Source organism: Cebus imitator, unplaced genomic scaffold, assembly GCF_001604975.1.
Source record: "Cebus imitator isolate Cc_AM_T3 unplaced genomic scaffold, Cebus_imitator-1.0 Scaffold472, whole genome shotgun sequence".
In the NCBI taxonomy this organism is placed as follows: domain Eukaryota; kingdom Metazoa; phylum Chordata; class Mammalia; order Primates; family Cebidae; genus Cebus; species Cebus imitator.
The window spans coordinates 1,114,772-1,139,456 of record NW_016107787.1 but is presented as its reverse complement, the minus strand read 5'-3'; the positions used below and the strand labels follow the sequence as shown (position 1 = coordinate 1,139,456).

The window sequence follows — 24,685 nt, the reverse complement described above, 5'->3', positions numbered from 1 at the left end:
AAAACTCAAGGCAGAAAAAAACACCCAGGATGGATCATGGTAAAATAGACCGCTGAGGAGAAAACCGTATGGCCATAGTTGGTTTAAGAAAGGGGGAAAAAAACATTTTGAATAAAAAGAATGTAACTTGGATGTGTCAAAATCTCAGGCTTCGTCAGCCCAGAAATTCACAGCTAAGTGTAAGGGGGCAGCGCCGGGAGGAACTCGCATACTCTCAGTGTGCTCACGGCTTAAGGGCCATCAGGACTTTCTCCCAGAGTTCAAGGGTTGAGGGGCTGCCGAGGAGCCAAGCTTTAGGACTCAACCTCAGCCCGTCCTCGTCCTCGTCCTCCGGGGCTCTGTGGAGACTGTGAAAACTGTCTTTCAGCTTCCTCATCTCTAAAATCAGTGTAACCCCTCTTCCTCACACCTGCATTGCCAGGTTGCCTTTCTTCTTAACGTACTTGTGAACACCAAATAAAAAGGCAATTTGCTAGAGGTCTGAAGAGCAGTCACTTTCAGAAAATTCAGATAAAAAAATTAATCCAAATTCTACACACTGTTCTGCCCACAAATTAAGGAAATAATGGGCTCAGATGGTACCCTATCTCAGCTATTTTGTGAGGCCCTGTTCTGCAACCCAATTCTTATTCTAAGACTGAATTACCAAACAGGGAGAGAGAAGATGGAGGAGATACAGTATAAATGTGGAGAGTTAACTTAAAAAACTAGACGGAGTCATAGCTTTTATCTAGGTAAAAAGAGGTACAGCGATACAGCCAGCAACTTTCCAGTGCAACTGTGCAAAGGTTTAGAAATTGACTGGAAGCCAGACATGTTTTTATTATATTAAAAGAAAAAACAAAGAGTAGGCTCCCATGAAAGGCTAGAAGACTCAAACCGTAATTACAATGGGTTAACTAGTTACTGGTAAGCTAACTTGGGAATCTTTTTAAACAGTTTTTTTGTGGAATGTTGTATTTTTAGGATGGTACTTACTGAGCCAAGAACCCACACTCACTCTCCCAGCTTCATGAGTCACGTGGGGCGGGGGGCGGGAAAGAGGATGAACCAGCCTCCTAATCCGGGGGAAGGCAAGGCTCCATTTATAATCCCTGTTCCACACCTGCCTTCATACCCAGGTGCACACACGGGTTTGCCCACTTCACATTTACAATGGCAGCTTGTTAGGTGCAAGGTAAATGCTTATTACAATTTTTGTTCATTCATTCACTAATTCAACAAACATTTACTAACCAGTCACTATAGACCTGGCCCTGGTCTAGAAACCGAGAATATAGCAGGGAGCAAAAGAGACAAAAATTCCCGTCCTGAGGCTTATGTTCTCCCCAGCAGCAGTCAATAAACAAGGAAATTACTTAGTGTGGTGGATATGTTAAGAGCTGTGCAGGGAAAGACAACAGGTGGGAGTGGGAGGTATACGCGCGGCTCTTTTAAATAGCATGGTCAGGCAAGACCGCCGGAGACGGTGACTGAGCAGAGCCCAGGAGGAAGTTGGGGTGTGAACCCCATAGATGAGGGCAGGCAGGGTGCTGTGTCAGGCAGGAGAAGTGTATGGGCCTGTGGGAAGGACGGTGAAAGGAGAGGTGACCTGGGTCATTCATGCAGGGCCTCAGAAATCACAGGAAGGATTTCGGCTTTCATCTGAGTAAGATGGGAAGCACTCAAGGTTTTTGAGCAGAAGAGTAACCTGCTCTGACTACGGTAAATCAGGCAGGAGCTGGTGCCTTGGTAGTAAAAAGCGCTGGTACAGAGAATGAGAAGGGCCCAGGCCTAGAATATTCTGAAGGTGGAACTGAGAAGGCTTGCTTATGGATTGGATGTGGGATGATGTTCAGTCCTTATGTGGGAAACCAAAAGGGTGGAGCCGTCAGTTACTGAGATAGGGAGACTGAGGAGGAGCAGGTCTGTGGGGCTCAGTTCTGACAACGCGAGGTGTCAAGGAAATTCACCAAGGGGTGAATGAAAACTTACCCCCTCAGCACAGCACCATGCAGTCGTTCACACGGGGAGCTGCATTTCTCCCGGTAGATTGCAGGGACCACTGCATCAGGATCACCTGAGGGCCCACCTTAGCCCTACCAATTCCACGTGCTGCGTGCATCCCCATCTACACTTTAGCCACCCCTGCAAGTGATTCTCACACCAATTGGTGTTGCTTGGGATACTCACGAGCCTTGGATTTCTGAGCTAGGTGTTGCTCATTGATATCATTAGCAAATTTAATCTGACCAATTAGCAACTCCTGGGGTGGGTAGAATGTTAGAAAATGCTCTTATGCTCATTCCTGGCCATCTGAGAAGTGGAGATCAGTGCTCACAGCCCACTGGGGTATTTATCCACAAGAATGCAATGTGAAGATCCTTTAGCAAAGGTTAAACAGAAGCACAGCAGCCAGATATCCCTTCCCTGAATAAGGGCGAGAGCCGGAGCTGGGAGCTGGAACCGTGGTGATCCCACGTGCAGCTATTTATCCAGGGTGAGAAAAGCCAGACCTCTCACCAACCTGACTGCTCAAATTTCTATGGGAATTGCAGTTAGACTCAAAGACGCTGAATTTCTTGAAGACTTGGAATGAAGATCTGAATCCCAGCTAGATGAGATGTGCAGTGAACAAGTCCAAAGAAAAGTGGCACTTTTACTTTTTGTTGGTCATTTCTATGTCCCTTCCCATCGTGGCTTTGAGTATATTTTCATGTACTTCTTCCTATTCTAGTAAGAAGGTATTAATTATCTCCATTTTATAGATTAGAAAATTGAAGTCCACAGAAATTAAATAATCTTTTGGCTCTAAATCCCATCAAATTGAGGAGGCACCAGAATCACTGAAGTGCAGAGAAATATGGCAGGGACAGACAAGAGGGTAAGGGGGGCAGGCGCACTTGACTCTTTTAAATAGTATGGTCAGGGAAGACCTCTGGAGAAGGGGACATTTGGGCAGAGGCCTGGAGGAGGTGAAGGAGGGAGCAGGCTTTAAAATGCAGATTCTGGTTCAGAAGGTAGAGGAGGGGCTTGGAAATCAGTGGTTTTAACCAGGTTCCCAGCTGAGTGACAGGATGAGAGCCCACACTTTGAAAATTACACTTTCTAGCCCATGGCCTCCTCTGGGACTCACATTCTGCCAAGGAGCTCCTGCCACAGAGGGTCAGCCCATAAGGAGACAGGCCTCCTGGCACCTCAGGACACAGCGGGAGGGTGGAGGCTGGCCAGGTGTGAATGACCTCATTTTGTCACGGATTTGTTAACTGAGGTTCGATAGCTGCAAGGGATTCTTAATATGAACACTTTTTAAGTCTCACTTTTATTTTTCCATTTAATGCTTTTTTTAAAAAAAAAAACTTTTCTCATGTCCTTAATAGAAAAATGGGGCGGGGATACATCAGAGGAAAGAAACAAACGCCCTGCCAAAGGACTTGAGACTTGTCCTAGCTGGGAGTTGGTAGCAAAAATGGGAAATTCTCCTCTGCCCTTGTTCTGAGCCATCTTTCAATCTTCATTTTCCCAGAAACACTTAAGCACCTATTTGCAGCCCTTGGCTGGCCTGCCCTTCTTCACGGAGGGCCCTGGCCCAGCCAGAGGGAAGGCTCCCTAGTGTGGACCGGGTTCACTGGACCAACACAGGGACACAGGAGGCTTCCTGCACGGGGCTGCCTCAGGACAGCTGGAGCCACTATTAACAATTTTTACTGCTACCTCAAAAAAAAAAAAAAAAAGGGCATTTCACTGCAGGACAAATTTTTCTAAGTTTCCCATCTCCCAGAATGACAGACTAGTTAGAAAAACCATATCCAACTTTACAATGAAAAACCGGTGGACTGCTTTTTCCTCCAGTTTCATGTTTGTTTAATTTTAACGTATGTGTGTGGCATATAATGATGCTGGTGGCAAACAGTGATCAGAACCCTGGGGGTGGCCTTTCATAACTGCTGGCTTGACACTAGCAGGTTCTCCCCACTTCTGGTGAAGGGAGAGGGCCCCTACCAGGAAATCTTTTCATACAGGTGTCTTCACAGGTATGTGGGTGCCTCCTGGTCAAAGACCCTCTGTAACCTGGAGGTGCACCCAAGGGATGGTCTTTGGCGCCTGGAGGGTTGGATTGGCAGCAGCACCTACTTGAATTCTTCTCAGGGTGGAAGTCAAGCTCACGACACACTCCTGCAGCCTGTCCCCAGGCCAAAAGTGGAGTGCGACTACATGAGGTTTCTGAAAGGCAGGTGTCCTTCCTCCTAAATCATCATGCAGACTGAGATTAAATTCAACTGCATATAGCACTGCCTCAGTAGGCTAAAGAATAACTAAGACCCCTACAGGCACACCTCATTCTCCCTATTCTTCTCACAGCACAGGCAGTCCTATGGTCCCAGGCAGCTGAAGCCCTCACACCCCACTGCCTTAACAAACTTTGTCTCTCTCTGTCTCTCTCCCTCCCTTCCTCCCTCCTCATTCCCATCTCTGCATCTCCTCTCTTGTCACTTCTCTGTTCATAATGTTTTCACACTTTCTCCCTCTTAGACTCTGACCGCAGGCCTGGCTCAAGCCCTCCTTCTTTACAAAGGATGATAGTACCCACTCTAAAGGACAGTCTTTTTTTTCAGACAGCGTCCTTCTGTTGCCCAGGCTGTGCAGTGGCACCATCGTGGCTCACTGTAGCCTGGAACTCTTGTGGTAAAGTGATCCTCCCACCTCAGCCTCCCGAGCAGCTAGGATCACAGGTGAGCACCACCACACCCGGCTAATTTTTTAAATTTTTTATAGAGACAAGGTTTCCCTATGTTTCCCAGGCTGGTCTTGAACTCCCCATAGGGCGATTCTAAGGACTCACCGTGGCAGTGCAATCTAATGCCAAGTCCCCACTTTAGTGCAGCAGGCAGCACTCAGCAAATGCCAGCCAAAACTGCTACTAGCACCAAGTCAGAGACGGGTACATGGCAGGTGCTGGAGTAACTTTTTGGTTTTACAACAAAACTACCAGAGCTCCCTGGAGACAAGACTCCTCAGACAAAGCATGCTTGCACATCCATCATACCGCTCACTGTTCTGTGGCCAAGGAAGACAGAGCTCGAGTGTGGCCGCGACATTCCTGCCTAGTGTAGACATGACCTGAAAAGAATCTACATTTCTGAACAAAAAGAAAGGTCTGTAAAATGAGTCCGGGGACTCATTTATTAAAAAATAAATTTTAAAATGAGTGGTATTTTCTGGGCCTTTAAATAAATCTTTGTTTTGTTTTGTTTTTGAGATGGAGTCTCGCACGGTTGCCCAGACTGGAGTGCAATGGCATGATCTCGGCTCGCTGCAACCTCCACCTCCCAGATTCAAGCAATTCTCCTGCCTCACCCTCCCAAGTGGCTGAGATTACAGGCACACACCACCACACTTGGCTAATTTTTTGTATTTCTTTGTAGTAGAGATGGGATTTCAATATGTTGGCCAGACTGGTCTTGAACTCCTGACCTCATGATCCACCTGCCTCAGCCTCCCAAAGTGCTGGGATTACAGGTGTGAGCCACCACGCCCAGCCACCTAAATCTCAACTACTATGAAGCTTCAAAGGAAAACTAAAATTTCCTGGGCAGATGCTTTGGGCAGGTGCTTCCAAAGCCCAATTTCAGTTTTTGCAAGTACCTGATGAGGTCTTCATTAACTCTGTTTTAGAGCTGAGGAGAGCCAAGGGTCAAACAGACTCTATATCTTGCCCCAAACCACATAGCAGAGCTGGGAGTCACGGTCAAGTCCACCTAGTACCAAAGCCATGCACTTTCTATTCCATCAGTAAAAGAAGCCAGTTGGATACCACATGGCTGGGTCCTTAATACTGGGCAATGTTCTATGTCTCTGTCACTCCCACACGGCTTCCCAGAGTAAGCCCACACTTAAAAGATAGATCTTTGAGGCTCCAATATGTTATGCGAAAGAAATGATCACTGCATCCTTTCAAAAGTATTTAACCATAGCATGCTTCTATACTTCATACATCCCCCTAAATCCCTTTAAAAAAAAAAAAAAAAAAAAGCTGGATTTTTTTTGTCTAAGTTACAAAAACTTCTAGTTAGATTTTTTTCTCCCTAAATATGTATTAACCAGCTTTTCACAGGCATTTTTGCCATTTCCAAGATGTCTATAGTAGACTGCATCCGGCAGCTGATAAATATCATAGTTCATGCCCCACAAGATTTACAGCTGCGCCTCTGTTCTTCTCTATGGCCAGTTCCTGAAGCCTCCTGCACTGTGACTGCAGTCATCTCGACCTCTCACAGACTGAAGCAGGGTGTGCAGCCCCTTCTTAACTCTTTAACACAAGATTCCATAGATCTGCTTTTTAATATTTCCAAGCTCTTCCCAGGGAAGGAAATCACAACCCCCAAATGAGAATGCCAATCAGGAATGCATCTTTCCCTCAAATCCCTTTGATAAAATTTTTGATGCATGGCTTCAAAATTTATTTAGAGGAAACTCATACTGTAAATTCTGGAGATTCTCAGAAGGATCTGAAGGCTCTAAAAACTTCCAATAAAATTTACATCTTTAACTTTATGGAAATGCGATCCCTTAGGCACAAATTAACACAAAACTCTTTAATAAGCACATTCTTCTTTCTCTACCCATCATCCGCCCCATTCCCACTGTTTTAAATCTTCTAAAATTAGTAACAGCAGCCACTATTTATTAAGAACCAGTGAGTTAGGGGCCGGGCGCGGTGGCTCAAGCCTGTAATCCCAGCACTTTGGGAGGTCGAGGCGGGTGGATCACGAGGTCAAGAGATCGAGACCATCCTGGCCAACATGGTGAAACCCCGTCTCCACTAAAACTACAAAAAATTAGCTGGGCATGGTGGTGCGTGCCTGTAATCCCAGCTACTCAGGAGGCTGAGGCAGGAGAATTGCCTGAACCCAGGAGGCGGAGGTTGCGGTGAGCCGAGATCGCGCCATTGCACTCCAGCCTGGGTAATAAGAGCGAAACTCCGTCTCAAAAAAAAAAAAAAAAAAAAAAAACCAGTGAGTTACAGACATGAAGCCATGAATTTCACAAATATCCTGTCTCATTGAATCCTCCCAAGAAATTCATGAGAAATCAGAGGCTTACGGGTTACATAAATTACTTCAGGTCACCCGGCAAGCTTGGAAGGCCAGGATTCAAACTCGAAGCGGACACCAATGCACTCCCCCAAATCCTTACACAATGCCACATTAGTCAAAAAATATTGTCTTCCCTCCTGAAATAAGTACTTCTCTGTGCAATATCCTGCAGATAATACCGGAGCAGAGCCCAGAAGCTCCTTTCTGCTAGGTCAGCCTTGTTTTTGCCACAACAGTGACAGGAAACAGAAAAGGTGGAAAAACATGGAGATTGGAAACAAAGCAGTCACCTCTGACCTCTTTCTTCCTATCAGAGGTCAGATGAGCAGTCCCTGGAACAAACCGAGTAAATCTGGGGTCAGTTTCCCATTCACATCTTTCCATGCCTGATAGGAAAGAAACAGCTGGCATGACAAGTCTCAACGAGGACTGACATAGGCCCCGTGTCCACAATAATTAACCAACGCCTGCTCTCGGCGTCACCCTCCTCGCCTCTCAGTCCGATCCGTGAGTCATGAAATGGGGACGAGGCTCCAGGGAGGTGCATGCCACAGCTGCATAGCCATGACCCAGAAATGACAGCAGACACAGGTGTTTAGTCATTTTCCGTCCCCGTGGGCTCTCCTCTCCCACACATCACAAGCGTATCTCCCTAACCAAGGGCAGCGCTAGGGTTGTCCCGTAACAGAGTCTGAATCTGGCATGTTCATCCGAGCCAGCACAACTCACCACTTTAAAAAGCACAGACCCGTCCATCACTGGAATGCGTACGAAGCCGCAAAATGTTTTACCTTTGCTGAACTTTCAAACTGAAATAGTTCATTACACTTGAGAGCGTAGCTGGCATAACAAACCCAGTTTTCCCCCACTCGCTTCATGAGGCCCATATTTTTAAAAAAACATTATTAATGATCAAGAGATTCCAAACAGAATCTGCCTGCCAAGATTTATTTGGCAAAGGAAATTCACTCTATCTCTTGAAGCACAGGGATTAAAAATTAGATCTTTTTACTAAACTTTTCACCTACCCACTTAAGAGAGAAATCACAACTCTCTGCAAAACCAGCATGGTTAAGATGAAATCTCAGCACCCAGTTTTCTAATGCACTCACCCTCGGTGTTGGAACCTATGTTGTCTTCCACTCCCACCTCATACGTCTCTTGACTTAGGGGCGTAGAGTGACCTGAAGCAGGGTAATTTCGAAGAACAATTTCTTCTACAGGATGGGCTGGGGGAACATCCATTTCTGAAGGCACTGGTCCTCCATCTGGGTAGGGCTGGATGCTTCTGTTTTCAGGGAAGGTTGGTGGGGTTTCCCAGGAAGGAGCCAGTGAATCTCTGTCTACCTTTGGTGGAGGTGGGCTTCTGTTCCCTCCCTCGGCCCAAGGCTCAACTTGGCCTTTTAAATCGGGGGCCTCTACCTCTCCCAGAGATGTTCCTTCTTTGGTGTGAGGGTCCAAGGTGGCAGATTCTGTTTCAGTATAGAATGGCCAATAAGTAGGTGTTGGATGCAAGGGGGAAGACAGATCAGAATCTGGAGAGGACATCCCACCCTCTAAAGGCCTTGTATCCACTTTGGAGGGGAAGGAAACATCAATGCTGCTGCGGCCATTCAATGACTCCTCTGGTTCACCCGGAAGGTAGTCAACTTCCTCCTCATTCACATCATAGTAATCCAAATTGTCCTCATTATAGTCACTTTCCAGGGCTGTAGCATGGCTGAAGGAACGTCCCAGAGGAACAGAAGAGTGGGCAGCAGAAAGGTCTTCTCCAACTGTGGCTGGCCTGACATTGTCCAATGGCAAGGTGCTGCCGATATGGAAAGCCCACACTCCAGGGACCCCCAGGTTGCTTAGTCTAAATAAAAAGGAAACAGTCATTGTAACAAATGTGTCCATTCACCCACTTTCCTAGAAGGTGAGCAACTTATTTTAAAACTGAAAGACAGCTGAGCATGGTGGCTTACACTTATAATCCCAGCACTTTGCAAGGCTGAAGTAGGTGGATGACTTAAGACCAGCAGTTCAAGACCAGTCTAGGCAACACAGTGACACCCTGCCTCTACAAAAAACTTTTCTAAAAAAATGAGCCAAGCATGGTGATACACGCCGGTGCTTCCAGCTACTCAGGAGGCTGAGGTGGGAGGACCACTCGAACCCAGGAATTCCAGGTTACAGTGGGCTTTGTGTGCACCACTGCACTCCAGCCTGTGTGGCAGAGTGAGACCCTGTCTCAAAAAAACAAAAAACCTGAAAGGTTATTAAGATCAGGTTCAGTTTTCACTGGTATATAAACCAGATAAAAGCAGACTTACATGGTAACTGAACGGATCATACAGGACTTTTGATGTGAACCACCTTTTATTTATTATGTTTCAAAGCTGTATGCCGCAGAATGCCAGACCATCAAATCATCAGTCTGCTCTACAATCAAAATGGTTTAACTAAAATCTGGGTATTTGAAAACAAACAGGGAATGTAGGAGTGTTTTATCCTTCCTCTACTTGTCCGAAAACTTATAACATTTTAAAAATGTGTGCTTAAAACTCTTAACCAAACACTGACACCCGATGACTACTAAATGCTTTCAAGAGTCGGTGATGCCACTTCCCTGTCCCAAGTGTTTCACATTCTTCCACACAATCTGCAAGTTAGAGGAGATCATATTCAGTTTTATAGAGGACATAATAGGTTTTAAAAGGTCAACTGATCTTCTGAAGGTCACATAACAAACAATTGGACCCGAATTCAGTTAACATCAAAGCCCATGCTCTACACATCTATGTTATGACAGAAAACCATAGCACACACTGTGGTCAATAAGCATCTGAATTATCATTACTCTACAGAATGTTAGACATTTCATTGTTTATTCACTTAAAGTAGATCAATTCACTAATCCACAAAGAATGGTGAGGCAATGTCAAAAAATTCCAAGAGGTACAAATGCCAAAGCCTCATATCTTTTTTTTTTTTTTTTTTTTTCACTATACAGGTCTAACAAAGTATGTCTCTGAACCACATTCAGCTCACCAGTTTAGAAGCTCTGATACAGTGTGAAAAAGAAAGTTAAGGGGCAAACAAGAAAGTAGCTTAGAGGTTTTTTAAAGACTTCTGGAAACAGCTCACTTATTTTCTCCACGAGAAAAACATGAACTCCATTCAGTTTCTAACTATCCCAATAATCCATTATTTTAGAGTCAATGATATAACCTAAAGAGAACAACTACATATAGGATTTCAAAAAATATGGGAAAACTTGAGTGAACAAGTGTCTGGCTACAATTGAAAATGCCAGTTTGTATACTCTTCCAATATTTGTACAAAACGCTATGCGCAAATTCTCCCATGCTATGGAATTTCCTCAAAAGTCAGTCAATGAGGAATAAGAGTTAATGACTAATAAGATAATGAAAAATTCACTGAATTGTATAAGAACAAAAGCTCTTTCTTCATTTGGGTAGGTACTCGTCATGCTCATGTGGATTTCTATAGTAACAACATTTTTCAGTACAGTTTGAGAAGGTCTTTCTCTTGTGTGTGTATTCGTGTGTGTGTATGTGTGTAGGTATATGCTGTGGTTACCATCGTGGTAAATTTAGGCAAGGAGAAGCAAAAACTGATCTTGAAAGAAAAACTGATCTAGAAAGAAAAAACTGATCTAGAAAGAAAAACTGATCTTGTGTACAATATGCTATGCATATTTAGTAAGTTCATAACAATTAATGTTGGTGTTTATTGGCAAGCAAATAAGGAAAACTAAAGACAGTAAGAGAAAATCCTGACAGTCTGAGGATATTGATTTTATTTATCACATTAGAGGTGTTGCAACTATGAAATTTCCTCTTGAAGTTAGAAACTATAAAATCTTCAAAGAGTGGAAAAATACAGATTATGACCAATAAAAGATAAATAAAATAACGTTCTAATTATATATAAATCATTAACCTGGCTTTTGTCATTATGCATAACAGAAAAGTAACCAATCTGAGTTTATTTTAAAATCCAAGGTCATTTGGAAAGCTTAGTAATAGAAAGAACTTAATTTATTTCTACAAAGGAAAATTGGGTTACAAAATGGGATGACAATGCCTTCCTCCCTGGGCTGTTACAAGAATTAAGTGAGAAAACCACATTAAAATTCCCAGCACTGGCCAGGCATAGTGGTTCATGCCTGTAATCCCAGCACTTTGGGAGGTCAAAGCAGGTGGATCAACTGAGGTCAGGAGTTCAAGACCAGCCTGGCCAACATGGTGAAATCCAGTATCTACTAGAAATGCAAAAAAATTAGCCAGGTGTGATCACGTGTGCCTATAATCTCAGCTTCTAGGAAGGCTGAGGCAGCAGAAAAGCTTGAACCCAGGAGGCAGAGGTTGCAGTGATCCAAGGTCATGCCATGGCACTACAGCCTGGGTGACAGATTGAGACTCCATCTAAAAAATTAAAATAAAATGCCTAGCACCAGTCCTACATGTCATAAATACTTAGTAACTTCTGTCTTGTCTTCCAGAAGATAGAAAAGTATGATTTCAAAATATGCACATGTCTATTCATATTTAAATTTGCAGAGAAAGAGTATAACAAACATTATGAAATATATATAATTTATGACCTTTGAGCTCACAATTGTGAGACAAATTTGAAAAAGAGAACAATTGACTAGGAAAATAACTTTACTCTTACTTACTTATTTATTTAGAGGTAAGGTCTCCCACTGTTACCCAGGCTGGAGCACAGTGGTATGATAATGGCTTACTACAGCCTCAGCCTCCTGGGCTAAAGCGATCCTCCCACTTCAGCCTCCCAAGTAGCTGGATCTACAAGTGCACACCACTACGCCCAGTAATTTTTTAAATTTTTAGTAGAGACTAGGTCTCACTATTTTGCCCAGGCTGGCCTTGAATACCTGAGCTCAAGCAATCCTCACACCTTGGCTTCATGAAGCATTGGAATTAGAACCACCTTGCCCTGCCTAACTTGACTCTTTAGAGATGTATACTAAAGCATTTAGGAATGAACTGGCATGATGTCTGTGGCTTACTTTAAAACATTTAAACAAACAAACAAATGAATACAGCAAAATGTTTACAATGTATAAATCTAGGTGATGGGCATATGGGTGTTCATTTAGTTATTCTCTCCACTTTTCTTTAAATTTTTGAAAATTTAAATAATGAAAAGTAAAATAGAAGATTATATAGAAGGGCATTTCCATAAGTTTGATATACAGAAGATCTTCCTAAGAATAACACCAAGATCCAAAATCAGAAAGGAAAAGACCAGTAATTTTGACAATCTGAAATGTACAACTTCTAAATCATAAGTAAATTTAAAGACAAACCACAACTGGATAAAGTATTCACAGCATATGAAAAGATTAATATCTTTACCATGTTTTTCCTTATTTATAAGAGCTCTTCCTAACCACCCCAATAGTAAAGGATATGGATCCTTCCTCTAGGAGAAAGCTTAAAATAAAATTTTAAAAGGATGTGGTAAGACAAGTCACAAACACACAAAAGACATACAGAGTTATGTGTCACTTACCAATGGGGACACATTCAGAGAAATGTATCATCAGGCAAATTTGCTGTTTTACAAACATCCTAGAGTGTACTTAACACAAACCTAGGTGGTACAGCCTACTGTATTTTATATATATATGTGTGTGTGTGTATATATATATATATATATATATATATATATATATATGGTATAGCCTGTTGCTCCTAGGCTACAAATCTGTACACCATCTTACTGCTTTACCAAAGGTGATTGTAACACAATGGTAAGTACTTGTTTATCTAGACATATATAAACAAAGAAAAGATACAGCAAAAATACAGCATTCTAATCTTATGGGACCCCTGTCATACATTACTCAGTTCATCATTGACCAAAATGTCATTATGCAGCTCATGACTGCCAATGGACATTAAACACACAAAAAGTATTCCATCTCCTAGTAATCAAAGAAATTAATGTGGAAAAATGAACATTTTGTATGTATTATATTTGCAAATATTAAAAAGAATAAAAGCCTTGTAGAGAACAGACACTGTTGATCACAGTTCTATATTATTGGTGAGGATATGGTTTGGTGCAACATTTCTAAAGGGCAATTTATTAATATACATTAAAACGTTAAACTGCATATACCCTTTCTTGGCAATTCCACTTTTAAGAATTTATTTTAGGGAGGAGAAAAGAGATTGTGAGCAATGTTTGTTATGCTGCTTACTGCAATGATATTTATAACAAGAAAAATCAGAAATATGTGAAATGTTCATTAATAAGCTGTCTTTATAATACAGAACATATATGCATAATGTTTTATAGCCTTAAAATGGTAATGTAGACAGACATCTGACTAAAAGACCCCTATAAGAAGTGATTAATGTGAAAATACCACTTATATAGCAAAATAATCATTTTTGTTTTAAAAGTTTTTGTATATACCTAAATCCTAGAAAGACTGTTAACACTAGTTGTCACTTGAAGTAGTAATCATGGGTAACTTTTACTTTTATTTCACATCATTCTGCATTACTTGTACTTTATTTTTTATATTAAGCATGGATTACACTAAAGAAAAATATGTGAGTCATTCGGCCCCATATCTTACTCTGCTTTCATCAAGCAATTCAGAGATTTCTGGGATGCATCAAAGATAAAGATGCAGGAAGGCATGAAGGCGGGTAAATGGAAATGCTGTCTGTGTGTGTGTTTGTGTGTCACACGTCATGACTGTGGGTATTAGTTCCAAGAGGCCCTCACAGCACTGCTCAGGGAACACAGCTGCTTTTTCCCACAGGCCTTTTGGCCCCACTGTCTCCTGTCTCCTGTGTAGATGCCAGCACTTACCCAGGGTCCTGTAATTGTTGATCTATTTGTCTATCAAACCTAATAAGGTACAAGCTGCTTGTATGCAGGACCAGTATCTTAGAAATCTTTGTATTCTATGTGCTTGGTCATTGTGAGCTCCCCATAATGCCTGAGGAGTGATAAATCTATGCTCTCCCAAGCAGATGAGGAGGACAGAACCAGAGGAGGGAGAGTAAGGAACTGAGTTGGCTCCAGAGTCCAGACTATGCCGCAGCCTAGATGGAGCCCTAAAGATGCCCAGTGTGGATCACAAGCATGGGAAAGGAAAAAGGACTCAGCATAAAATGAAATAAGTAATTCCACTCAGTAACTTAAGCATATCCTAAGAGTGACAGAAAAAAAAGAAAAAAAGAAAAGAAAAAAGGAGAAAAGAGGAAAAAAACGTAATTCATCAGTCCAGAGTTGAGCTTGGATTTTGGCTTCGCCACTTAACTTTGAGATCATAGGCAATTTACATAACTTCCCTAAGCTGCTGTATAAAATCAGGAAAATAGTAGTACTAAGCTCCTACAATTCCTGTGAGTTTTAATTAAGATAACATCTGGAAAGTGTTTAACACAATGCTTGGCAGATAGTAAGTTTTCAATAAGTGTCAGCTCTCAGTAACCAAATCTGGCTATAATGGTCTCTTTCTAGTAGCCGAGCAGAGCGGATGGCATGCAAAAGTGTAAGGTGTTCCTATACCTACCTGGGACTGATTGAATGAAACTGAGAAGTAGTTATGAGAGGCCAGGAAGTAGCCAATGTATTCTGTCTGGCTTCTGTATTCAGGAAAAGAATAAAAGCAAGGGCACACCCCCCCCAACCCCCCCACCCCCCCCCCCCCCCCCACCCCCCACCCCCCCCCCCCCCCCCCACCCCCCCCCCCCCCAACCCCCCCCCAAAAAAAAAAAAAAAAAAAACTCTGAAGTTAATAAATATCTTACTGGCACTATCTGGACTGGCAAAATGCAGAAGAGCTTATTATTGCACTAGCTAAGTAAGCCCTCTGGATCATTCATTCATTCATCCATTTATTTATTAAATGCCCACTATGGGCAGACAGTGATGCATCTAAGGAATGGGTTCAATTCATTGTAGGTAATGAAGCCAGAGAGACATCCTCAGACTTCTGGAAACCTATAAATCTTAGTTATTTTTGCTGCCAATTACATTACTCGATTTAATGTTTAACAGTATCTGTCCAAAAGACTAAATCACAGTGTTTCCCCCTGTGAAATGATTAATCTGGAAAACCACAAACTGGGCAGTTATATGACTGGATATTTTTATGTGGTTCCAAGAGCAATGTTTTTCATAGCAAGCCTCAGTGGCTCTACAAATATACACACATACTGTTCTGTTTCCAGTATCTATACCCAATAGAGCAGGAAAAATAAAGGACCTTTTATGTTTTGGTGAACTTGATCCTTCCAGGGTTTAATCTAGTTCCTTCATTTTGACTTGATGCCTTGCTTAGAAGCCACCAAGATATTATTTAATGGTCTTATGGTCACTTGTGTTCAGGTACCTCCTAAAAGTCCTTATATTCAAATAGGAAAGGACTTCAGCTCAATGTTACTTACTGATAGAGATTTTTCACAGACTGTTCAGTGCTAGCCAAGCTGAAATACGGTCCTTCTGACTTCAGATCATCAGCCTCCCCTCGGCAGAAGCCCACCCGAGCTGGAAGCTGAAGCTGAACAGTGTAAGACTCTTTGGGCCGGGTTCCAAAGAACTGCAGGCCGTTGGCAGGATAAAGAAAGAGGGCGTAGGTATCAGACCCATCAGATGCCAAAACTGCCTGGAAAGTATTCAGCTGTGGAAAAAAAAAAGAGAGAGAGAGAGAGAAACATTCTTTCAAAAACAAATGAAGAAACAGAATGCAAGCAAAACACCATAAAGTGCAAAGAATTTCCCCCCTTCTCAGGATTCCTCCAAATTGCTTTTTTTTGAGACGGAGTCTCGCTCTGTCACCCAGGCTAGAATGCAGTGGCCCAGTCTCCACTCACTGCAACCCCCGCCTCCTAGGTTCAAGTGATTCTCCTGCCTCAGTCTTCCGAGTAGCTGGGACTACAGGCATGTGCCATTACGCCCAGCTAATTTTTTTTCCTATTTTTAGTAGAGACAAGGTTTCACCATGTTGGCCAGGCTGGTCTCGATTTCCTGACCTCGTGATACTCCCACCTCGGCCTCCCAAAGTGCTGGGATTACAGGCGTGAGCCATTCATTGCACCTGGCTCCAAATTGTTTTTAAACATAATCTTCTTTAAAATTTCCTCTTCAGGTTACTAATATAATATCATCAGTGATATTATTTATTATTGCAAACATCATTTGTCAATTTAGATTAATAGTTGAAATATGCACAGGTAAACATAGGTTAAAAAAATATGTGCTTTTTAAGGTTTCAAAGTTCTCTCAATCAAACCTCTTTCAGAGCTAAGAGCAATCAGCAAAATTACCTTGTCCATCCCACAGTCACTGCCCTAGTTTATAACCCTAGGCACTCAGCATCTCTCATCTGCATCATTCATTCATTCATCCATTTATTAAATACCCATTATGGGCAGGCACTGTGTTAGGCACTAGCTGATCAAAAGGCTTCCTTACTGTCTCACAGCCTCACTCTCTTCCCTCTTCCATCTACCCTTTCATACCAGCATCAGAAATGCTCTCATTTCACAAATGAGAAAAAGACACAGGGCTAACAGGGCTTCCTCAGGTCAAGTGGCAAGTATGTTGTGGCAGGCTGGGCAGCTCTAGAGCCCACACCCTAGGGCGTCCTAACCACTCCTCAACGTGCCATTTAAGGTAAGTTGTAACCTGGCTGCATATGCCCATCCCAGGCTCAGTTCCACTGCATGTCTGTCAAACCATTTACTAGTCCCCATTTGTACCATGTCCTCAGATGCTTCTACACTTCACTCATGGTTCTTTGTGTCTAGAAACCCTCCTAACCTTCAAATGCTGCCACTTGGAGGCGTTTGTGATTCCCTATAGAATATTTCTGTTCTCCGAACCTCTGTAATACTTTTATGGGTGTCTCTAGTGAGCTTCACCTCATTTTGCTAGGTTAGTTGTTTACATGTTTGAAAATGCCATTCATTTATTCATTTGTACACTAATTCAAACAGCTAAGTGTTTAAGTACTAGACATTATGCTTGATGCTAAGGATGCGAAGGTGCAAAGGACAGACTCTTCCCAGGAGAGTCTCACTGTGTAGGACAGGGAAACAGCCACAGCTGAAACTGTACGAGAGTCATTGGAGAAGATGGTAGAGCCCAGAGAGGGTGTGTGTGCCCAGGACCTCAGGGTGGGGGTTGGGAGGTGTCACAGAGGCAGCCAGTGAATGTTATAAATACTGCAGAAGCCAACACAGACCAGAGAGAGACCAGGAGTCTGAACCAGCCACAAATTCAACACCCAGGTCCTTATAGGATCACTCCCTAACATTCCGTTTACCCTCATATTTTCAACGAGACAAGATCTTTGCCTTTACCTTCATTCAGCGACCACTTCTCCAAAAGATCTGTTAACAGTGCTTGATTCTCTTAAAAGGTGTTCTGTTTAGGCCTCTGAAACGATCTCTCTCACTAAATCACACTACTTTTACAATTTAGTAAGGAACAGGAAGGTTTTTTTAAAATACAACTTCATAAATAATGTGACTCTTAGAAATATTATTTACTGGTAAGTATTATTACCTCTCCATTCTGCTAGACAGACAAACTTAGGCACAGAGAAGAATATCTAATTTCGCAGAATAAAACAGCAAGGAAGGAATGGGCACTTTCCTTTGTTCGGTCCTAGGTCTCCTCCCACACTTCGTTCTAGCTCTTTTCTAAGGTTAATTTTTCCTTTCGATGTTTAATTTCAAAGTAGAGTTTTGAGGTTTTGCTAATAGGACAAAGAAACATAGATGTAATGCACTTTTCAAGAGAAAATGAAATACAACTATCCCTCCTTTTAGTTCTAAAACAACATCTGGGTTTGCTTCTTTCATTCATTCAGTTCACAAAGTAGTAGGGTGCCTAGTCTATTTGTTATTGTTCCAGTTGTTGATTGTTCATCAGCAAAGCTTGACTTTTCCGAAAACAAAAAGGAATGTTTTTAGAGTTTCTCAATGCTAGGAAGCCACAACTACCGCCAAATACAAACAAAGGCTGTTCTGCATCATGTCTATCCATAAGATAGTCTACATCGTCAGCTAATGTGGGTTCAATAACTCCAGAGTTGTACATTAGTCAGAATAAACAAAAATCAACTAGGGAAAGGAAAGTGCTCGAGGGAGGAGAAAGAACCCCATTTTAAAAAGCTAAGCTTTCAAAGTTCCTGGCACTGATCTCCCATAATCAATGTGAGATAGGAGAGCACCCTGGTTCTAAATTTAGAGGAATTCTATAAGATAGGGAGGTTGTATAGACCGTGAAGAACCAAAGGGGGTAGGGAAGCGGGGAGGAGAGAAGTAAACAGAGCTGCAACGGGGAGAGTCTGGCTTTTTGCTGCGTGCACTAGGCATTTGGCGCTTTATTTTTTTCATTCCTTCAGCCAATCAGCCAACAAATTCATTTCAATTAAAATGTACTCAATGTCTTCTATGTGCCATCCTTGAGATGAGCACTTATTACGGGTGGCAAGTATTTAATTTTTTTGTCTCCACCAAAATAGGCAACTATCAGAGGAAGGAAACAACTTCCTTTTAAGTAGAATTTATGATCCCAAAGTACACGCCAAAGGAGTCTGGCTGTTTAAAAGCCACCCACACACTAAATGATCACTCGTAAAGTTCTCCGTCAGTTCTACAAAATTCTACATCTAATTGCTAAAGAGACCACTTCATGAAGTCTTGAAGGGCTCCCCCTCTCAAAAAACTCCTTGACTGGCTTCCAAACAGGAAAGGTCCTCACATTCCTAGATACAAGCCTCTGCAAGAGCCCTACAGGCTCTGCCTCCAAAGAGAAGCCCTCAGATGGGCTGCCAAACCCGACAAAAGGGTCACTGGTTCCCAGCTCCCCCAGGATCCCAGAGAGGAGAGAGGGGCCTCCACGGGGAGAGGAGCAGCACAGAGAGGATCAGGGTGAGTGGCTGCGGGCCCTGTTATCAGAAAGAGAGAAAAGCCAGAGCCCTCTGCAGAAACCAGAGCCGGACTCTCCCTCCCAGGTACAGGACATCCCAATCAATGTTGAAGTGACACTCAGCAGAGCCAGGCTGCCGCATACAACATACACCCCTCTAAGAGTTTCTAATTTTTGCAATTCATTTAATTAACCACAGCTATCTGGCCAAAAATCAGAACAGTGACATCCTTTTCTTCAAGGGGCTTGACTGTAGAGGATTACCAAAATGAAAATTAAGAATTAGGGTGACTCTTATAGGGGTCACAAAGTTCTCTTTGGTCATCTTCCTCAGGACCACATGTCCTCTAGATTTGTAGGATCATTGGGTCTGTCCAGGGTTTGCTGCGAACACTAAGCTCCATTCCTTAGTGCAGTTCTTCATCTCCCACTACCTGTAGGGCACTGTCACGTACGGGATCGTCCCTCATTTATTTTACTGCACTAAATCCTACAGATCCTGCCCAAAATTCAAAGGCAAATGCTGAGTGCTATCACATCCCTAATACTATATCCTTCCCGAGACTCTTCAGCAAAATGTCAGCATTTCTAATTTCCACATATGGTTCAGCATTAACCAATTTCCATATACGCCTCTATTCTCTTCATCTTCACAGTTATATCTCAGACTCAGGCTGAACTCTCTAGGATAGACTGTAGACCTCCCTTCTTCTGGACCTTGTCTCCAGAAATCAAAAAGCTACAGTGAAGTCCTGCTTTTACCTCTCATTTTCTCTGTGGAATCCAACCACCTCCATCAATGACTACCAATATTTGAACCAAGTCAACACGTCTCAGTCCCCACGTTGAGGCCTCCATTGGGCAGTGTCTTGATTTGTCTTCTGTTGCTTATAACAGAATACTTGAAATTAGGTAATTTACAAAGAAAATGAATTTATTTCTTATAATTATGGAGGCTGAGAAGTCCAAATTTGAGAGGTCACATCTAGTGAGGGCCTCCTGGCCAGTGGTGACTGTAGAGTGCCAGGGCACTTAGGGCATCACATGGCCACAAAGCAGAGTGTGCTAATGTGCTAGCTCAGGTCTCAATTCCTCTTCTTATAAAGCTGCCAGTCCCACTCCATGATAATCCAGTAATCCATGAATGAATAAACTAATCCATTCATGAGGGCAGAGCCCTTATGACCCAGTCACCTTTCAAAGGCCCCACCTCTCAATATTGCCACACTGAGGATTAAATTTCAACATGATTTTCAGAGGGGACAAATACTCAACCCTAGCAGGCAAGCTTCCACTTATCTGTCGTATGTTACTACCATTTTTCTGGCCCCAGCTCTCTCAACCTTCTCTCACGTCATGCTCTAGCTCAGAACTGTCTCTTCTGCTGCCGCATTCTCAATATCCATTCTTTTTAGCCCTTTCAACCCAACTTAAATTCCAGGTAAACAAAACATTCCCCACACTACAGAGACCTCTATAACTCAGTTGTCCCTAACTCCATCCCTAAAATGACAAAAAGAAAACACTCCTCTTTCCCCCAAAAAAAGCACAGCTAAAGTAAACACTAGTCCTCTCCATCTCCCATTAGTATTTCAAAGGTCTACATCATAACCTTTTTGCTCTGTGAACCTGTGACAGTTCAAGAAATCCCAGGTTAACTGAATTGACAAACACTATTTGTTCACATTTTTTTTCAGATACAATTACACCTTGACATTCCTGCACTATCAGGTGCAATACCCGGTCACACCGAACATGAATATCCCTGGAGAAAAAGGGCACCAACTGCAATTGTTTTTAATTGGCAAAGATGCCATTGCTTTGAATCTTCCAGTTTCCAGTAACTTTGCGATATAAGATTAATAAGCCAAAATTTAAGAACGTCAGGTAAAACTCAGTCCTTCAAGCAAATTTGATTACTGTTTGACAAAATCTATTTCCAAAGAACTATTGAAACAAGAACTCAAGCCCCAGACCCCTTTAAAATATCAGAAGAACCTTCAACATGGGTAATTAAAAGAACGTCCCCTATCCAAACAGAATCCTCCTGAACGTTCAGAAACATTCTGAAGCCAACTAGCACATGGCAATGTCTGAAGGTGAATTTTAATCAGAAAAGTAAAAGAGAGATTGAATTTACAAATCTTTTCTATGCTAAACCTCCCCCACCCACAAAAAAGGACCAGATAAAAGTTTTAATTCTGAAAACCTTGCATTTAAAGAGTCTTTATGCAACATGAAGATAAGAGGATAGTTACCAGAGGCTGGGAAGGATAGTGGGGGTCAGGGGAAGGTGGGGACAGTTAACGGCAACCGAAAAAAAAAGAAAAAAACAACTGAATAAGACTGACCTTTTGATACCATAACAGGGTGACTATAACCTGTGATAACAGGTTGTTATAGTCAATAATAACTTAATTGCACATTTTAAAATAAGTAAGTGTGTAATTAGATTGTAATACAAAGGATAAACGCCTAGGGGGATGGATACCCCCCATTCTCCATGATGTGATTATTACATATTACATGCCTGTACCAAAATATCTCATGTACCCCATAAATATAGGCACCTACTACGTACCCTCAAAAATTAAAAAAATAGAGTCCTCATGCAAAGGATTTATATCACAGCATCCTTACAAGATAGAGATCAGTGACGTGGGCAAGAAACCTCACCTCTTACAGGAGACATGTGCCATCCTTGTATAGTAAAGAAGCATTTGCATGAGTTAAAAAACTGAGATGAATCATATAGTTTCAGCCCTTGGAGTATGGCATTTTGGATTCAGGTCTAATTTCATAGAAGGAAGCCGTAACTTTCTCCAGGAACGAGGCAGTTGGCCATTTACCAAGCCACCTTGGCCCCACTCATGTCCATTTAGAGGACTTCAAATGTTGATGACAAGACTAAAGACCAGGAGCCTGGGATTTTTTTACTTTCCATAGGTAGAGAGTGTAAAGCACACTGAGGGCAGACTCCTATAAACTAAAGAACATGTAAACTAGTACCTGGAAGGCAATTAGGCAAAAGTTATAAAGAACTTTACCAAAAGTGCATCTTTTCTGACCTACCAGTTGCCCTTTCTGGAATGTCAACTAAGAACATGTGCAAAGATTTAGCTTTTGTGATTCGTGCTATCTTTTATAATAATGAAAAACCAGAAAAAAGCCTTAATGACCTCTGGGAATACTGGTTGAGTATACTGTGGTAAACCAACAGTATTATGCAGGATAATAGCAGGATGCAGTATTATGCATCATTATAAATGATATTGCAGAAATACATTTTTTTTACATTGAAACATATTCACAATATACTATTCCATAAAAAAAGCAAGTTATAAAACAGTATGTGCAATTTACATTGCACTCATCGTTAATAGACAGGAATAAAGATATGCAGAAGAAAAAAACTCTGAAAATGGTACACAGAAAAATGTTTATCAGTGCTGGGAAAATGAGTGGTTGTTTTCTTTTTTAAATTCTCTGTATTTTCTGATTTTTTTCCTTCAATGAACACATAATTAGGAATGCTTGTGTAGTTAGAGATGGTTCTAAAAATAAGCAACCAAACAGCAAATTGCCTTATGTTCAAAGGGGCTCCACATCTGCACTCCCCCTCTCCTATCCGCTAAGCATTTTTTTTTTTTTCTCAATGGAGTGACCACCTGCCAAGGCCTCAGAAGATGCCTAGAGACGACGTCTTTCCTCACTTACAAGCCACTCCAGCTCTGCTGCCTCCAACATCAGGTTCAGCGCGAGAGTAGGCTCAGAAACAACTCCTAGCCAGTCTCCGGGTTGCTGCCCCAGAATTCAAGCCCGTCCTTTAATTCGCTCTACAGTCAAATATCGCTGGTCACTTACCTCTCCCGAGGGCAGCGCCCCGCGCTTGACCTCCTCGTAGGCGCCCACCTGCTCCCAAGTGGCCAGGAAGGCGTGAGTGGGGGTAAAGCGCGCGGCAGAGCGTGGGAAGCTAGCGCGCACATAGTGGGCGGCCAGGCCCAGCACTGCTGGGGAGGTGTCCTCTCGGTACAGGATTCGGCCCCTGCCGTGGCTCGTGTCGATGTCGGCCAGAAAAGGGGCGATGGCTGGGAAGTCGGTGGGGAAATCATAGTCCACATACTCCGTTTCCCTGGGGAAGTCCTGGGTGGAGATGATGCCGTTGGTGCCCACCTGAGAGAGGAGAGGGACAAAAAGGTGACGGTCGCTCAAGCCCAAGGACAACTACCGTGACGCGCAGGGAGGGAAGGGAACTGCCTTAGGCAAAAAGCCTCTCCCTCCCCACCGGCTGGCAAGTCTGGATTCAGGGAAACAAGAGCAACTTTTGCAACTGTCCCAGCTCCCCTTACCCCCACTGCGATGCAATAGGTCCAGGCGCCCGAAAACTCATTCACTTATCTTCTCACTCCCCTCACAACCCGGGAGCCCCCTCTATCCGGAGAGGAAGCCTCCAGGTCTGAGGAGGGAACACCCCAGCTCTGCAGACAGGCACAGCCTTCTCAAGCTCCGATCTGCAAGTCCCGCTGGCCGCCCTAGCAACGCCACCTTTTCTGCCTGGGGCGCGTATGTGGCTTCGAACAAGTCCCGCTCTCCCCTCCAGGTCATTCTTACTCTCCCAAAGCAGCGGGGCAGGCAGCGGCATCGCTCTCTGACCGGCTCCCACCGCAAGGGCTCAGAGGGGCTCCGGGCGAGGGGGCTGTTTCCTCCTCTCTGCAGGCAGGGATTCCCGGAGACTGACCCCTGGGAAGAAGCTGTGGGAAAAGTGCCGAGTCGCGCACCAGGAGGGGGCTGAACTTACGTAGAGGTTGCTGAATCGGGCTTCATAGAAGTGCAGGGGATTCGCCAGCTTCACCACTGCTGAGCTTTCGTCGTCGCCTTCCTGCAGGAGCTGGTCCCCCCACGACTCCCCGTGTGGGAAGAGCTCGTCTGGGTGCAGCGCCGCGGCCCGCGACAGCAGCAGTAACAGCAGCAGCAGAAGCAGTGGCAACAACGACAGCGCCGGCCGCCCGGCCACCCGGTCCCCCTGCATGCTCGCTCCGCCGTGCGCTGTTCCTCTGCACCGCGCGTCCCGCCCCGGCTTCCAGCCCACTCTCCGCGCCGCGCCAGCCTCGAACCTGGATCCCCGCGGGCTCCTGGGCGGGGCGGGACTCCAGGCCCGCCCAGCGCGCTAATTGGCTGAGGTCCTCGGCTGGAGCCAATCACTGGCTCTGAGAAAGCTCGGCAGTGGCCACCACATCTGGATCTCGTTAAGTTTTTTAAGGCAGCGGCCGCGGGAGCGGCGGGGCTGGCGGGGGGAAAAAGCCCCTGGCCAGGGCTGCGCGGAGCTGCTGCTTCCACTCCGCCCCCAGGGAGCTCCCGGGTCATCCTCTCATCCGGGCGGCCCCGCGGCCCCGACGAGCCCCACCCCCGAGACCAAATGGCCAGTGAGGACTGGGGCTGCGGCGGTGCCGGAGATGAGCTCAGCGACAAGGTGACCCCGCGGCGGCGAGTGTGGCTGCTGGCCCGCGCGCTGTGGCCCCGACAGGCTGGCAGGGCGCGGGCGGGCGGCAGGGTTGCAGTATGAGCTTTGCGCCCTGCCCTGGGGTCCCGGGCGCCCCTGGCCCTGGAGGCCTGGCCGTCGGTCCAAGAAGCAAAGGGGCAATATTGCTGTCCCCTCGGCTGCTTCG

The 24,685-nt window shown here is 44.0% G+C and overlaps 1 protein-coding gene across 4 annotated transcripts in view; it reads right to left on the bottom strand.

Annotated features, from left to right (window-relative positions):
- Window positions 1-24,335, bottom strand: part of NID2 (nidogen 2) — a 70,696-nt gene extending 46,361 nt beyond the window's left edge. For 3 of the 4 annotated variants that reach the window (XR_001820096.2, XM_017512417.2, XM_037732780.1), the window contains exons 1-4: window positions 23,818-24,335; window positions 22,884-23,192; window positions 15,527-15,759; window positions 8,189-8,934 (exon numbers count right to left, since the gene is read on the bottom strand). Coding sequence is in view for 3 of the 4 variants with exons in the window: in XM_017512417.2 (XP_017367906.1) it covers window positions 8,189-8,934; window positions 15,527-15,759; window positions 22,884-23,192; window positions 23,818-24,048 (1,519 nt within the window). In the remaining variant the exon portion in view is untranslated. The remainder of the gene's footprint in view (window positions 1-8,188; window positions 8,935-15,526; window positions 15,760-22,883; window positions 23,193-23,817) is intronic. The other variant, XM_037732779.1, reaches the window with a different exon arrangement.
- Window positions 24,336-24,685: the final 350 nt, after the last annotated feature.